We start from the raw sequence: 17,417 nt of genomic DNA, 5'->3' as shown, positions 1-17,417 counted from the left end.
ATTGGTGGTAAATTTTAAGAAGCTGATTGTTGTTGGTTTGGCACTTGCATGTGCCCTTAGTTGAGTAGTTGAAGTGAGTTTTCTGTCATTATGGTCTGAATTTATTATCAGAAATTCTGATTACAGTTGATTATTATATTTTGATATTGTTATTGAGCTAGTACAAACTTATTGAGTTGAAAGGACATTTATTTACCATGCATTTATGTTTCCTATGTTGATGTTGTTGAGCTAAAGAAAAATACATAAAAGAATATAAAATCTAAAACTAAATCAGAGAACTGAAAACACAAGATTTAACACACAGATTTATAGTGGTTCATCTAGAATGTCTGGATTACATCCACTCTTCAAGCAGGGCAATATTTCTATTTAAAATATAATTCTCTGTACAATACAACAGCATCAACTGGCTTTTCATATTCTATACCGGTAACATTCAATGCAAGATGAAAAGGCTGAGAAGGGGAGGAGTCAGCAATGATTGGACTACACAATTAGAGCCGTTACATATTCCCTTGTCAGAACCGTTACAATCTCCCACTTGAAGTCCAATCAGTGCTGCACAGAGATATCCCCTACTTGGAATGCTTATGGCTATGTCGTGACAATGCCGAGAGAAGCTCTACAATTGTTAGAACTTCTCTCAAGGTACAACCTTTGTAAACACATCAGCCAGATTAACCTTTGTATCAATCTTTTCTAGCTGTAGCCTTCCCTCTTCAAGAACATGACGGATGAAATGAAATCTGGTTTCTATATGCTTCGTGCGACTGTGAAAAGCTGAAATTTTAGCCAAATGAATGGCACTCCTGCTGTCAGAAAATAGAGTAAAGTTGGATTGTTGAAATCCCAACTCTCCAAACAATCGCTGTAACCATGTCAACTCTTTAGCCCCTTCAATAAGAGCAATATATTCGGCCTCGGTAGAGGAAAGAGCAACAACTTGTTTCTTACGAGAAATCCAGCTAATGGCTGCCCCAGCAAAAGTAAACACAGCTTGTTGTAGACCTCCTTTTATCCAAGTCTCCAGCCATTTCAAAATCAGCATATCTGCAAATATAAGGGTTTTTACTGTTAAAACATAAAGCATGAGAGAAAGTGCCTCTCAAATACCGAAAAATCCATTGAATTGCTTGCCAATTTGTTTTACCTGGATTACTTATAAAACCACTTACGACTCCCACTGCATGAACAAGATCTGGACACATGCTAATCATTGCATAAATTAAACTCCCAACTGGTGAAGAATAAGGAATACCATCCATCTCAGATTTTTCTTCCGTAGTGGAAGGACACATCTTTGAAGACAATCGAAAATGATCAGCCAATGGAGTGGCTACCGATTTGGCATTTGACATATTAAATTTTTCTAAAACTTTGAGAATATACTTTTCTTGAGATAATCTAATTTCTCTTTTATGTCTATTTCTGATTACATCCATCCCAAGAATCCTCTTCGCTGCCCCTAAATCTTTCATGGCAAAACGAAGAGCTAAATGCCTCTTCAGCGCATGAATGACTCACATACCATTTCCAGCAGTCAACATATCATCAACATACAATGGTAAAATCACAAACTCACCAGTAGGAAGCCTTTTGTAGTAAACACACGGATCTGATTTGCAGCATGTAAATCCTTGTTGTGTCATTAAGTTATCAAACTTAAGTACCATTGGCGTGGAGCTTGCTTCAGCCCATATAAACTCCTCTTTAACCTACAATATAAATGCTCTTGCCCCTGTGTAATGAATCCCTCTGGCTGCTCCATATACAATTCCTCCTCAATATCCCCATGTAGAAACGTCATTTTGACATCAAGTTGCTCAAGCTCAAGATCCCAAGCTGTTGCTATGCCCAAAACCAAATGAATGGTTTGCATCTTCACCACTGGAGAGAAAATCTCATTAAAATCCACACCCTTTTGTTGAGCAAATCCCTTCACTACCAATCTGGCCCTGTACCTTTTACGTCCTCCATCTTCCTCTTTTATCTAATAGACCCATTTATTTTTCAATGCCTTACGATTTGGCCCAAGAGGAACCAAATCCCATGTCTAATTTGTATTTAAAGACTCAATTTCATCTTTCATGGCATCCATCCAAAACACTGAATTAACATCAGTACATGCTTGTTTATATGTTTGAAGCTCTATCTGATCAGAACATAGAGAGAATAGAAGTTCATAATCATCAAATCTTCTCGGACATGTTCTCTCCCTAGTAGACCGCCTTGGCTGTGTATGTTGTTCATCTACTAGACAATGAATATTAGTCAGACCTTTTGTAATTCCATCTAAAAATTGATTGCCAATGCCCTATAGATTTTCTTGATGCTGTATTAAGCCTTGCCCTTTGCCAACAGCAACAAAAGAGCATTAACCACTTGGTGGAGCAGACCGCAAGGGAAAGGGGAGAGAGCCCGTGGTTATTGAACAAGGAAGCACGCAGTTAGAAGACTTGGTCAACACATGAGTGGGTTGTGCGAAGATCAAAGGAGGGACAACAGACTCTGTTTGTGGTTGAACATGATCAGTCCCAATATTGTTGGTCGAAGTGTGAGCATTTCACCAGGGATCTAGGTGAGTGTGCGTTGAGTGGTAAGGAAATGCCACAAGTGCCAATGGTGTATTAAATTATGGAGTAGAGGATCAAGCAGCATGGGTAGAAGGGAATACCATGGGAGTATGGGTTTTGTTCGAACAGGGAGGAGGACCCATCTCTTACCTGTGGTAGAGCAGGGGTATGCAAAGGGGTGGGAACATTGATAGTAGATATGTGAGGAGGATTAATAGAAATAGGTAGTGTGAGCGTAGGAGCGAAACTAACAGATTTGGTCTGAATGTAGAGCTTTGAACAATGGAATCTGGGCCATTATTAAATAAATCACAATCAATATGATTATCAGAAGTAGCTACCATTTTGTGCAAACCAGAATATGAATTTTCATTGAATACAACGTCCCAACTTCGAAGCTCTTTATGAGCAATCAGATCCCACAACCAAAAGCCAAATTGGTCCTCACCATAACCCATAAATACGCACCTTCTGGATTTAAAATCCAATTTTGTTCTCCATTTTTTTTGGAATGTGAACATACACATCATAGCCAAACACCCATAAATGAGAAAGAAACCCATTTACAATCCACCTTTCTTCCGGAATATCAAAATCCAAACATGATGAAGGAGCTCAATTTGTTAAACAAACAATAGTATTGCACGCCTCTGCCCAAAATTCCTTCTCCAAACTGGCATTAGATAACATACAATAAGCCCTTTCCAAGATAGTCTGATCCAACCTCTCTGCTGCACCATTTACTTGAGGTGTATAAGGGACTCTTTTAATCCTCCGAATACAATGATTTACACAAAAATTATCAAACTCCGAAGAGCAAAACTCACCACCATTATCTGTTAGTAGACATTTAATATTTTTCCCAATCTGATTTTCCAACATAGCCTTAATAAGTTTAAACTTTGTAAATACTTCAGATTTCTCATTCAACATATAAACCCAAACTTTTCGAGTGCAATCATTAAGAAATGTGACAAAATAGTTAGCACCACCAAGAGAAGTTACCTTCGTAGGACCGAAAACATCATAATGCACAAGCTCTAATAAAGAAGATTTCTTCTCATGACCCGTCCTTACGAAGCTGGTGCGATTTGTTTTCCATTAAGACAATGCTCACACAACTCTAGATCAAAAGATTTGAGATCCAGAAGTCGGTCTCTTCGAAGCATAACTTCAAGACCTGTTTTGCTCATGCGACCGAGCTGCTTATGCCAAAGTTCAGCATTACTTTCCGCATTTTCCACAACCGCCATGGCTGCTCCCACTTCACTATTGCATTCTAAAACATATAAACTTCGAAATTTCTTTCCTTTAGCCAAAAATAACTAACCTTTGGACACTTTCCATGAATCAATATCAAAGTTAACATCACAACCTTGTGTATACAACTAACTAATTGAAATCAGATTATGCTCAAGCATATGAACATGCCTAACATCTTTTAAAAGCCATTGACTGCCATTTTTCAGAGACAATAAAATATCCCCTTTGCCAACAATATCACATTCTTAGTTATCCCCAAGAAAAACTTTACCAAACATACCTTTATGCTAATTTGTGAACACTCCGACATGGAGTAGCATGAAAGGATGCACCGGAATTGAGAATCCACGAACTTGAATCCATGTTACCAGCTGCGAGTACCAAAGCTCCATCATCTGCAATTTTACGCCATCCTAGATTACTTCGTTTTGAGCCATCTTGTAATTCCAACATTGTTTCTTTGCGTGCCCTGGTTTACCAAAAAACCAGCGTTATTTCTTCCTCTAGACTTCGAATGATGATTCAATCTGCTTTTTCCACTATTATTATTATGTCTACCTGTATTACTTGTGCATCACCGAAAAACATGGAGTAGCACGAGAGGATGCACCGGAATCGAGAACCCACAAACTTGAATCCATGTTACCAGCTGTGGGTACCAAAGCTCCATCCTCTGCAATATTTACGCCATCCTAGATTACTTTATTTTGAGCCTTCTTGTAATTCCAACATTGTTTCTTCGTGTGCCCTGGTCTAGCACAAAACTAGCAAGTGTCATTTCTTCCTCTAGACTTCGAATGATGATTCGATTTGCCTCTTCCATTATTATTACTATGTCTGCCTCTTTCACAACTTCTTCCTCTATTGCTTGTGCTCACAACAGTTAGAGCATCACCAAAAGAGGGTTCTTGGTGTTTCCTTCGCATGTCTTCATTGCATAATGTGGCTGCGACTTCATCAAATTTCAGCTTGCTCTTGGCTGCTATTGAAGTGCTCACAACCATTACTACACCTTCCCAACTATTCGGCGGTGAACATAATAATAAAATAGCTTGTATTTTATCATCTAATGGTATACCAACTGAAATTAGTCAATTGGCTGATTTATTAAACTCATTTAGATGATTCAACATCACTCCTCCTTTCATTTTCAAATTATATAGCTTCTTCATTATAAAAACTTTATTCGATGTTGAAGGTATCTCATACAATGAAGATAATTCCTCAACTAGCTCTCAAGTTGTCTTCTCACCTGAAACGTTAAACAACACGTTACTTGAGAGAGCTAAGAAAATCATTGCCCTTGCTTTCAAATTCAGTGTCCCATTCTTCGTCTATCAATGATCCTTTGCCCTTTGTTTTACCAAGCAATGCAAGTTGTAAATCTTGCTTGATGAGCAAAGATTCTATCTGGACTTTCCATAGCCCGAAGTTTTTCCCAAAAAACTTTTCGATTTTCCACTTATCCTCCTCATTCATGGCGCCTATAAATCTTCACCGATTTTCAAAAAATCAAATGAGCTTAACCAACTCTAATAACAATTGTTGAGCTAAAGAAAAATACAGAAAAGAATATAAAATCTAAAACTAAATCAAACAACTGAAAACACAAAATTTAACACACAGATTTATAGTGGTTCATCCAAAATCTCTGGATTACATCCACTCTTCAAGCAAGGCAATATCTCTATTCAAAATATAATTCTCTATACAATACAACAACATCAACTGGCTTTTCATATTCTATACCAATAACATTCAATGCAAGATGAAAAGGCTGAGAAAAGGAAGAGTCGGCAATGATTGGACTACACAATCAGAGCCGTTACATATTCCCTTGTTAGAATCGTTACATGTGTAAGGCTGTTAGAGAGCGACGACCCAGCACCCTCATCATCTTATTATTTGAACTCAATCCTTGTCATTCCTATGCAAAGTATTGAGCGAGTGGCAAAGACACTACCCCCACTTCATCTAGTTGCTCTTTTATCTTCTATACTATTGTATTGATAGAATGGCCATGATTCAAATCCCTTTGGTTGTTATTGAGAGCATCGCGTAAGTTAGGTTAGTATCATGCATGTTATCTAAAGTTAACAATCAGCAGGTTACTCTTCTTTATGTTGAATCAACATAATTTCTAAAAGCAAAATCAGGGGCGGTTATCAAAACTTATGGCCTAGCCATCACCTATACTTTGTCAAAGAAAACAATTCAAAAACTTTTGATCTACCACCTACAAATTTCAACTAAACAAAGACATTATTTCAATTAATAAATTTCTATGTGATTTCTAATTTGTTTAGGTCACAATTTTCATCAAAATAATCCTACTATGAATTTCCTCCCTAATCTTTTATAGTCTTTTCCAATTTTCACCTAAAAAATGTTTGTAAATGACCCTTAGTCCATTATTTTATTAGCGTCTCAACATGAGTTCCTTCACTAAAATCCAGTGTTCCTAACTTCAATGTAGAGTGAACATAAAAAAATTTGTTACTTTTTTTTAAAAACCTATTCCCCTTAAAACATTCAATTTGATATGCAAAAGTCATGTCTATAAATTGCATTTTTGGGCTTTATCAGTACTGTTTTTGGCATCGTAAAAACTCAAGAAAATCATGCACAACATGGAGTTTTATGTGGCTCTCAAGGTGCTAATGTGGTCTTGGCAGTAGGGCCACTTTCGTTGAATCCCACCCTATACCACTTTCGTTGAATCCCACCCTATACCACGATAGGGAGTGTGCCTAGGGCACTACCTCCAGACTTGCAAAGCGTGCTACCCCTTGACCTTGTTGGAGGTGTTGCCCCTGAACACCCACTTTATCTTTGAAGTACACTACAACTTTGAGTTAGTAGAATACAAGTCGGCAATGATTGGACTACACAATCAAAGTCATTACATATTCCCTTGTCATAACTGTTACAGATGTAAGGCTATTAGAGAGCGATGGCCCAGCACCCTCATCATCTTATTATGTGAACTCAATCCTTGTCATTCCTATGCAAAGTATTGAGCGAGTGGCAAAGACACTACCCCCACTTCATCTAGTTGCTCTTTTATCTTCTATGCTATTGTATTGATAGAATGGCTATGATTCAAATCCATCTAGTTGTTATTGAGAGCATCGCATAGGTTAGATTAATATCATGCATGTTATATAAAGTTAACAATCAGCAAGTTACTCTTCTTTATGTTGAATCAACATAGTTTCTAAAAACAAAATCAGGGGCAATTATCAAAATTTATGCCCTAGCCATCACCTGTACTTCGTCAAAGAAAACAACTCAAAAAACTTTTGATCTACCACCTACAAATTTCTACTAAACACAAACATGATTTCAATTAATAAATTTCTATGCGATTCTAATTTGTTTAGGTCACAATTTTCATCAAAAGAATCCTACTCTGAGTTTCCTCCCTAATCTTTTATAGTCTTTTCCAATTTTCAGCTAAAAATGTTTGTAAACAACGGCCCTAGTCCATAATTTTATTAGTATCTCAACATGAGTTCCTTCACTAAAATCCAGTGCTCCTAACTTCCTAGACTCATCATAAATCACTCGAGTCCACAAGCCAAGACATACTTTATGAGTCAAGAGATCCGTCAATCCGGTGAGTCAAGAGGCTAACTCGTCGAGTCTAGGCTTGTTGACTCAACTAGCATCGATGTAGAGTAAACGTAAAAAACTTTGTTACTTTTTTTTTTTATAACTTATTTCCCCTTAAAACATTCAATTTGATATGCAAAAGTCATGTCTATAAATTGCATTTTTGAGCTTTATCAATATTGTTTTTGGCATCATAAAAACTCAAGAAAATCATGCACAACATGGAGTTTTATGTGGCTCTCAAGGTGCTAATGTGGTCTTGGTAGTAGGGTCGCTTTGGTTGAATCCCACCCTGTACCATGATAGGGAGTTTTCCTAGGGCACTACCTCCAAACCCACAAAGCGTGCTGCCCCTTGACCGTGTTGGGGGTGTTGCCCCTGAACCTCCACTTTAGCTTTGAAGTACACTACAACTTTGAGTTAGTACAATACAAGTCGGACATTATCTAAACTCTCATCATCAGTCTTCCTGGATATTACTTGATGTATACATGTCGTCTGGAAACTACTTTTTCTTTTGGGTGGGATGATATAGTCGGCATAAAATGCCTATATGGTGTTTGATAATATTGGATATTTCTTAGTGTATTAATTGTCGTTAATGTATTAATTGGCATTTGTACTTATGTGATTAATGTATATGTATGTATTTGATCAAATTAGCTTCTATTTGATGATGTTATAGTGTCTTTAAGCTTTATCCAATAATGGGTGCATCAAACAAGTTTTAAATCCTTAAAAATCTTTATATTTCAAAGGTTTTTTCATTTTGCCTAGTTACGAGTCAAGTCATTCTCATCGAGTTTGAGTCTCGAAACTTTGATTAAATCTACTCATCATTTTATCTTTTACAAGATCTACACAACTTTACTCTAAAACAAATGGCACACTTTTACATAAAATATATTTATGAATTTACTTGACAACTAGATACAAATTTCACCAAGTCCATTTTTCAACAAAGCAATTCCCAAGAAATTTTTTCTCAAACTATGCAATTTGTTCCTTCTTTAGCTAGCTCCAAGACCATATTACAATTCTAATCATGACGACTAATTCTATAATGTTTAAATAAAAATTATATTAATGACACAAATCATAGAAATTCAAATTGCAAAAAGAAACACAACTACACAACAATTTGCACCTTGAAATCTACTGTATATTCCTTTGCATGTTTACAAGAATGCCTCCACAATCTTCAATACAGATGCTTCAAATTGTTACACTGCACTAACTTATTGAGCTTAGGTTTTCCATACATCTATTTATTATTTAGCTAAAAATTTAATCTTCCAAATTAGAAATATTATCTCACACAAGAGATGACTTAGAAGATTAAATCTAAATCAATAGTGATTATCTACACTTTATTAGACTTAAATAATAAATACAATACTTTCACTATAATCATTAAAACAAAGTTAAAAATGGATATAACTCAAACTACTTGCATGTTCATCCAAACACAAGAAACAACTCCTAGGCTTGGCATGAGTTTTGTCCCTAGGGGCCATGATAAAATGTAAAAATTTAAAATAAAAACCATACTCAAATCAATAAGGACACAACATCTACTACACCCCCTCCCTAGCTGATATGATAAAGTGTTGAAAGTAAAATACAACATCCTAGAATAAGTCATTGCATCTACTAGGCAGGGTGTCACTCTCATCCCTAGATGCCATAATAAAGTGTTGAAATTAAGTAAATCAAAAGAAAGATACTGCACCTACTAATAATATGGGTGCAAGTCTCATCCCTAGATGACAGGATAAAATAACAAAAAAAAAGTAAATTAAAAGCAAAGTACTGAAACTATGACGTTGGGTACAAGAACCATCCTTAAGTGACATGATATTTAGAAAAATACTGCACTCAACAGTGTGTGAATCCCATTCATGGATTGCATGATTAAGAGTGAAATCAAGTAAAATAGTAAATGTTGCTTCGGGCAGTAAGATGCTGAATTTACAAGGGTGGGTGCAAGTTCATTCCCTAGGCAACATGATGAAGTGTTGAATGCATCCAACAGTAAGAGAATCTAATAAATATGCTTGGTGTGAGTCCCATTTATAAACAACACTAGACACCCTCTCTTCCCAAACTTCTTCGGAGCTTTTCCACTGCCCTTTCAAGATATTTACATAATTGTAATGTCTTTGTAGGCATTGTTGAAGATGGTAGCTGCAACAGAGATCGTTATCTCTGGAATTATGAACGTTATTACTGTTATTGTTACATTCAGCTGAAAAGGACACTTATGTTTAAATTGTAATATTGAATGTACTGACATGTGTCATTCACATGCATTGAGGCATGAATATTTGAATAGTTATTATTAATTATAGGAGTTATGGGAATCTCACGAGACCTTTGGTTATAATGTGAAGAGTCTCTCTTATTGCTATATATTCGCATCTACCAAAGGATATTGTACACTTGAACATTTCTTTATCAATAAAGATATATTTTTTGTTGCGTGGCTGGGTTTTTCCCTTCATTTTTGAGGTTATTTCTGGTGTTTATTTGTTCATTTTTGGCTCTTTCTTATTATTATTTTATCATCATGGATTGCTGGGCTCTAGATTTAACATGGTATCAAAGCTGGAGTTTTGATAATAGTTATTTAGCTCTCCAATTCAAGTTGCTGCAGAAACTATTTATTTTTATTTTTATTGCCTTCACCATTGGGTGAGGTTCTTGGCTTCTTGCTATCATGTCCGTTTGATGATTTTGGTGTCATGGGACAGGAAATTTATTTCTATCATGCAGTCTATCTTTTCATGGTATCTTTAACTTAGTTTTTTAAAATGATTCGATTTTGGCCATCATATGTTTAATGAGATTTTTTTTTGAGTAATCGTATTTCTAAGATTCTCCAGTATTAAGTTTTGTTTGGCTTTCTTGCCCGTATCTAGTTCAAGACGAAATTTAGCATGGTCAGATAGCAATGTTTTATTTGTTGGGCTGATTTTGATCGATCAGTTTTTTTCTCCGCCTCGCCTTTGTTATCGAGTTTACTTGCCGATGTCTCACCTTCTCCACCATGACGTCACTGAATATTTGTTCCTTTTTTGTTTTGCATCTTGCGTCAAATTTTTTGCAGTATGGTGTCGGTTTCATTTCTTTTCATTGTTGCTTGTTTCAATTCTTTATGTATGTAAATTCCATGCAAATCAGCTGAGAAGGTGGAAATGCTTTCAAGCGGGAACTCAAATCAAAATCCACCCCTTTCTTTCAAATATGATCCGCAATTTCTGCAAGTCTGCCAAATTCCCCAAGAGCGTTACAGTAATGTAACTTAAATTTGCGTGGAAAGCTCATTCTAAGCGTTGATTCAGTCGATTTTAACATAGCAGCTGTATAAAGAACGCAATAGGATAGTGATAGTGGGAACTTCAACTGGGAAACAAAGAGAGTGGAGGGGTATTTGAATCAATTTGAAGTGAAATCGAAAAATTCTTCAGAAGAAGCACTTGCTAGATGGAGGAAACTTTGCAATGTGGTGAAAAATAAAAAGAGGAGATTCAAAAATATCGCCAGTTTGGTCATGAGAGCCCGAACCAGAGACATTCTAAAGCAGAACAAGGGTGAGGCTTATCATTTGTTTCCGTGCATGGTAACCATCGGATCTGTCATGTGCATCTAAAGAAAATCGACTCTTCTGGATGATCGATTGATTTAAGTTTATAGTGATTAATGGAGGAGGGGACCTTGTAGTGATGTGAATAATATTCGCATGCAGCCATACCTTGCTTCTTTGCTAAGATGTAGAGTATCACACCATAAGAAGCCAAAGAAAAGAAGATTGTTCGCATGGAGAAGAGAAGTATCAACATGGTATGCTTTGAAGGTAACGTATTTATTCTTCTCAGTAACATCATTGTAAATCTTATTGCGTCCTCGCTTTGTGCATGTTGTCTAAAAGAAAACGGATACTTAATGTCTATTATCAAAGTCTATTCTTATTATTAAATAGTAAAGTGCTTAAGATAATCTCGACAACTGTGAGAGAGACAGGAATGCAAGAATATCATATATGGGTTACAAACATGAATATTTTTTACAGGGGAATTTTGTTCTGAGATAGTAAAATTTTTGCATCACAATAGGTGTAGCTTTCAATTCAGGAGTTAACAATGTTGGGAATTGTTTGTTGCTTTCTGGAGGATGTCAAACTTCTCTTTTGCATCCATTTGTTTCTTGTGTATTGCATTCCCTTAGATTACTGCTGCAAGTATGCAGAAGTATAATCTTATTGTTAATGATGTTAAGGCATTCTTTATTAGTTTAAACATCTTATGGTAGGTAATCACGTCAAATATGTTGAAAACATTTAATATGCTTAATTTGACAAAACATTGTTGGGATCCTATGAAGATATATTGAGGAAATGTTAATCCCATAGATGTTAGAAGTTGTTCGATAAGGAAAAGAGTTGATGATGGATTGTCACTGAAAGGCATATATGGTGAGATTATGCTCTGATTTTTATATGAAGGAGAATCCATGTGAAAGAGATAAGTATTCGATGGTGTTTATTTCAAAATCTTATCTCTCTATATATATTTTTTAATAGATTGGTTTAATCTCTATTGATTGCAGGATGCAACAAGAATCATGAGATGAAGATATTGTTAAAAGTATATTATTGCATTCAAATTCAAAGCTCCAAGGGAGCTTGTGCTTCAAAGGGAAGCTTCATAGTTAAGAGGGAGTGTTTATGAAATTCCCTTCACTCTCATATATGCTTGTGATGCTTATGGTATCTATAAAATTTGAGACTTAAATGGAATCAAGTCTTGCTTTTATGCATATTTCTATTCTTGTATGAATAAATAAGATTGTAAGATCAGCTATGATAACTCTTTCACTATGCGATAATGAACATCATGTTGAGAGAGTCCATGATGTCATCACGTTGAGAGAGTCCATGATGTCATCATGTTGAGAGATTTTGTGATGGGAGTTGGATGTTACGTTGCAAGATTCCATGATAGTTCATGAGATCATGATTAATTGTTACAGGTTTTCATGTTGAGAGATTTCATGAATGTGATTAATTGTTACAGGTTTTCATGTTGAGAGATTCCATGAATGTGATTAATTGTTACAAGGTTTCATGTTGAGCGATTCCATAAATGTGATTGATTGTTATAGGTTTTCATGAATCTTATAGGATATATGGGATGAGATTTCATCATTAACATTTTGATTGTAGTCTTGTGTGATTGTTCGGCTAAAGATCTCTCTCTGGCTAAGAGGGAGTATTGAAGATGGTAGCTGCGATAGAAATCTTTATCTTTGGAAATATGAATGTTATTACTATTATTGTTACGTTCAGTTGAAAAGGACACTTATGTTTAAATTGGAATATTGAATGTAATGACATGTGTCATTCACATGCATTGGGGCATGAATATTTGAATAGTTATTATTAATTATAGGAGTTATGGGAATCTCAAGACCTTCGGTTATAATGTGAAGAGTCTCTCTTATTGCTATATATTCGCATCTACCAAAGGATATTGTACACTTGAACATTTCTTTATCAATAAAGATATATTTTTTGTTGTGTGGCTGGGTTTTTGCCTTCATTCTTGAGGGGTTTTCCTAGGATATTTCTGGTGTTTATTTGTTCTTTTTTGGCTCTTTCTTATTGTTGTTTTATCATCATGGATTTTTGGGCTCTAGATTTAACAGGCATGACACTCCAAAATGAAGCGTCTATATTTGACTATCCCAGAACTGCAATAAATACACACCTTTTCTTCCCAATTTCTTTCAACCCTTTCCACTGCTCTGCCAGGATATATACATAATTGTCCATATTTATGTAATTGTCCGAAATAAAATGTTTTTTATAGAGATATATGATCCTTTTCAAATTTGATTACCCCAAAATAGAAACAAATACAAATTTCCTTCCCAAACGTCTTTTGACCTTTTCCAATGCCCCTCCAAGACATTTACATAATCATCCAAAATAAAGTATTTTCCAACATTTGACTACTACCATACACATTTTTTCTTCTCAAACTTCTTTCGACCCAACGGTGCATTTCACATCTTGGAATTATAAACCTTAAAATAGATAAGGCTCGTGACATAGATGGCCTACAAGTAGAATACTTTAAATAGAGTATTGAATCCCTCATGCCTCACATCAAAAGAATATTTACAGGAGTCACGGAGAGGGGGTTTCTAGCAAATTGGACAACTACTATTGTCATCCCCTTGCACAAAAGTGGCGACAACAACAATCCTTCAAATTATCGCACTCTAATGATCAATCCTCTTATCAATAAACTTTTTCGGAGCACAATAGAAAGGCAACTCAGCAATTGGATTGAAAAGGAAGGAAAGAGGGCCAACAAGCAAGCAGTTTTTAGGCGCACTTGATTGAGAAAGTTTAGATACCCGAGGGGGAGAGGTTTTTTGCTGCTTTGTAGACTTCAAGAAAGCTTTTGACATGGTATCGAGAAGCAAACTTGGGAATAGAACGAAAGAATTGAAAATTCAAGAACATTATAGGGCTTGTTTACATAGGTTATATGACCAAGTCTGGGATAAAATCAAAACCAACAGGGCTTATAAGAATGTTTCACAAGTGATATTGGAGTAAAGTGGGGCTGCCCTTTATCCCTTGTTCTTTTCGGGATGTACATTTACAAATTAGAGAAATGGCTAGACAAGTTTGGTGGTGGTGGAGTTTATTTGACCAGCTATGTATAAAGTTGCTCCTATATGTGGACGATCTCATTCTACTGGCAAATACAACACAAGGTTTGAAAGAAAAATTAAAAGCCCTAAAGTTATTTTGTCATGATTTTGGAATGTAGGTGAACGCCAACAAGAGTGAGTTCATGATGAGAAAGAAGGTTTGTAGAGAATACGTAATTGAATGCAGCCCTTTGCAAGTGGTCAATGAATATAGATACTTGGATCTTGATTTCTACAATAAATTTAGTTGGGAAACTTGTTGAGAAAAAAGGTTAAGGGGGATGGAAAGTGCTACACTCACTATAGAATAGATGTAGAAGTGCCAAGTTATGGGATTGGAAAAATAGGAAGACACTTTTTGGGTTCCTAGTAGTGCCTGTTGTGCCATATGGCTGCCAGGTATGAGGCTGTAACACTTCAGCAAGTAAATGGAAATAAATAGAAAGATTGCAAAAACATCTAATCGCGAGTAGCCTTAAAATTAAATCATCTATTCCGTATGAGATTGTCTTGGTGGAGGCTGGGGCTTTTCCTATTGAAATGACAACTATGTGCTGATTGCTAAGCTACTTAATAAATTAGAAAACATGGAGAAACACCACAGGCCAAAAATAGCAGCACAAGAGAAATTAGACAAACGAAAGAGCACAACGATGAAGCAAAGCATGGATGGATAAGTGGGGTATTAAATTTTATAAGTGCCCAAGCATCAACGAGGAAATAAAAAAGTACATTCAAGGAAAGCATGTGGAGAGGGCATCTTGGGAGGAAGGAGTACTACATCAAAACATTTTAACCCTATACATGACCATAATTTTTTTAAAAACTACATAGGAATGGGAATAAAATGAAAAGCAAAAATGTTAATTAGCCAAATAAGAACTAGGTCACACCAAAAAGATGGGCGACACCCAACGAAGAGTGGGCAAATAGAAGATGTTATTGCACTCAAGGAGCGATGAATACCAAATGGCATTCCATCATAGAGTGCTCAACATAAGAAAACTTGAAAGCCCTAACGTTATTTGTCATGAAGTTGGGATGTAGGTGAACACCAACAAGACTAAGGTCATGTAGAGAATACATCATTAAAGACAGCCCTTGTAGAGAATACATCATTAAAGGCAGTCTTTTGCAAGTGGTCAATGAATATAAAGATTTGTGTCTTGATTTCCACAATAAACTTAGTTGGGAAACTTGCAGAGCAAGAAGGTTAAAAAGGTTTCAAGGGGGATGGAAAGCGCTACACTCACTCTAGAATAGATGTAGAAGTGCCAAGCTATGGGATTGGGAAACTAGGAAAAATCTTTTTGGGTTTCTAGTAATGTCTGGTGTGCTATTTGGCTGTGAGGTATGGAGCCATAACACTTCAGCAAGTAAATAGAGACAAATAGAAAGATTGCAAAAACATTTAATCACAAGTAGCCGTACAATTAAATCATATATTCCAAATGAGATTGTCTTGGGCCTTGGCCAAGGTCGGGGATTTTACTATTGAAACAACATGCAATCAGTAATGATAGGCAATCACTAAGCTACTTAAGGCAATTAGAAAATATGGAAAAAGACCATTGACCAAAAATAGTAGCAGAAGAGAAATTAGACAGAGGAAAGAGTACATGGATGAAACAAAACTACAAATGGATGGATAAGTGGGGTATTAAAAATTTAAAATAAGTGAGTGTCAAGCATCAATAAGAAAATAAAAAAGAATCTTCAATACACTGAGTATCTTGGGAGGAAGGAGTACTACATCAAACATTTTAATCCCAGACACAAGCATGCTTAAAAGAACTACATAGGAATGGGAACAAAATGGAAAGCAAAAATGTTAATTACCCAAATAAGAACTAGTTCAAATCAACTAGGGTGTGAATCAGGAAGATGGCGATACCCGAAGAAGAGTGGTCGAATAGTAGATGTCGTTATTGCACTCAAGAATCGGAATAGACCTAACAACATTAAATGGTAAAGTGCCTAGTGTACAAGGATATTTGGAAGAATTACACTAATCCCCTAAAATTGAACGCATGGAAATTTTTATTTGAAGAAGAAAAGATCACAAGAATAGCAAATTTCCTAACCAAGATACACAGCAGAAAATCCAAATTGGAGAAAGAAGAAAAGATCTAGTTGGTGAGGGCTTGTTGCGTTTGGTTGCTGCTTGTTCATTTTTGTTGACGGCTACCCGTGGGTCCCACAGGCATGTCAGAGTGTTGAAAATGAATCTAACTACACTACAACATCGCGCAGGGAGGTTCGAAGGTTAAAGTGTTCAAACCAACAAACATGAGACACTCAAGGCAAAAGTTAAAATGTTGAAATTAAGATACTTAAAAGTTAGTAGCCAAATCTCACATCCACGATCCATCATGGAGTCTCATGCGAAAATGATAAATAAAATTCAATCAAAAAATTCCTGAAAAAGCTGATTTTTGTGATGGACTACGAAAAAATCATGATTAGTGACAGAGATGAGTTATAACGACGTCCAAAATTTTAAATTTATCAAAAAGAGTTGTGAAAACTCACTGCTATCTGAAGGTGCTCCAAATGATTCGCGACAGAACCGTGAAAGCAGTCGCGGCGCATATGGCATGGTTGCTGGGTATTGCGAGTCGCGGGGGGCTTGATGCGCCGGGATTTGAACTCGCGACGTGGAGATCGGCTGTCCAAAGAATCGTCGGGCGTTTCATAAGATCTTAACTCTCGTCCGAACCTTGGTCTGTCATTAAATCCTAAACTGTGAAGAAAACTGTTGCCGCCGATGAAAAGCCTTGAACGCTCGTTATCAAATGAAACGGCCATGGACGCTCAGGTTTTACTTTTTTTTTAATTTTTACAGACGACTCTTTCTGCCCCACCAGAAAGACAATGGAAAAGTGAGTAAATATGGAGGGTTATAAAGAAGATATTTTTTCCTTGTTTCAGAAAAGGATAGAGATATGTCAGGCGCTGTGGATTTTGACGTACAAGGAATAACGGATACGTTGTACTTCTGTCATGTATAATACAGGGTGTATTTACGGGACAACCTCCACATGTCATGCCAGCATCCTGTATAACGGTTTTTTTTAAGTTAAAAAGGTCAGTGGGGCTTCTTTATTCTGGAAGTATTTGACGATGTAGATTTTGTAGAAAATTAGCTGATGTTGAAAATACCGATATTTGTCCCTGGTCAAACTGGTAGTTGACCAGAAGGTTTGAAGCGAAGATAGAAATGTGGATGAAACAAGG

The 17,417-nt window shown here is 36.2% G+C and overlaps 1 protein-coding gene across 1 annotated transcript in view; it reads right to left on the bottom strand.

Annotated features, from left to right (window-relative positions):
• Window positions 1-17,053, bottom strand: part of LOC149554632 (putative E3 ubiquitin-protein ligase RHY1A) — a 45,112-nt gene extending 28,059 nt beyond the window's left edge. The window contains exon 1 of the mRNA XM_089828700.1: window positions 16,713-17,053. Coding sequence (XP_089684826.1) covers window positions 16,713-16,988 — 276 coding nt within the window. The 5' untranslated portion in view covers window positions 16,989-17,053. The remainder of the gene's footprint in view (window positions 1-16,712) is intronic.
• Window positions 17,054-17,417: the final 364 nt, after the last annotated feature.

The sequence above is a fragment of the Cupressus sempervirens genome, chromosome 5 (assembly GCF_028749045.1).
Source record: "Cupressus sempervirens isolate cs-2001-9-10 chromosome 5, ASM2874904v1, whole genome shotgun sequence".
NCBI classification, from domain to species: Eukaryota; Viridiplantae; Streptophyta; class Pinopsida; order Cupressales; family Cupressaceae; genus Cupressus; species Cupressus sempervirens.
The sequence above is the reverse complement of the archived record's forward strand: the minus strand, read 5'-3'. Positions and strand labels throughout refer to the sequence as shown.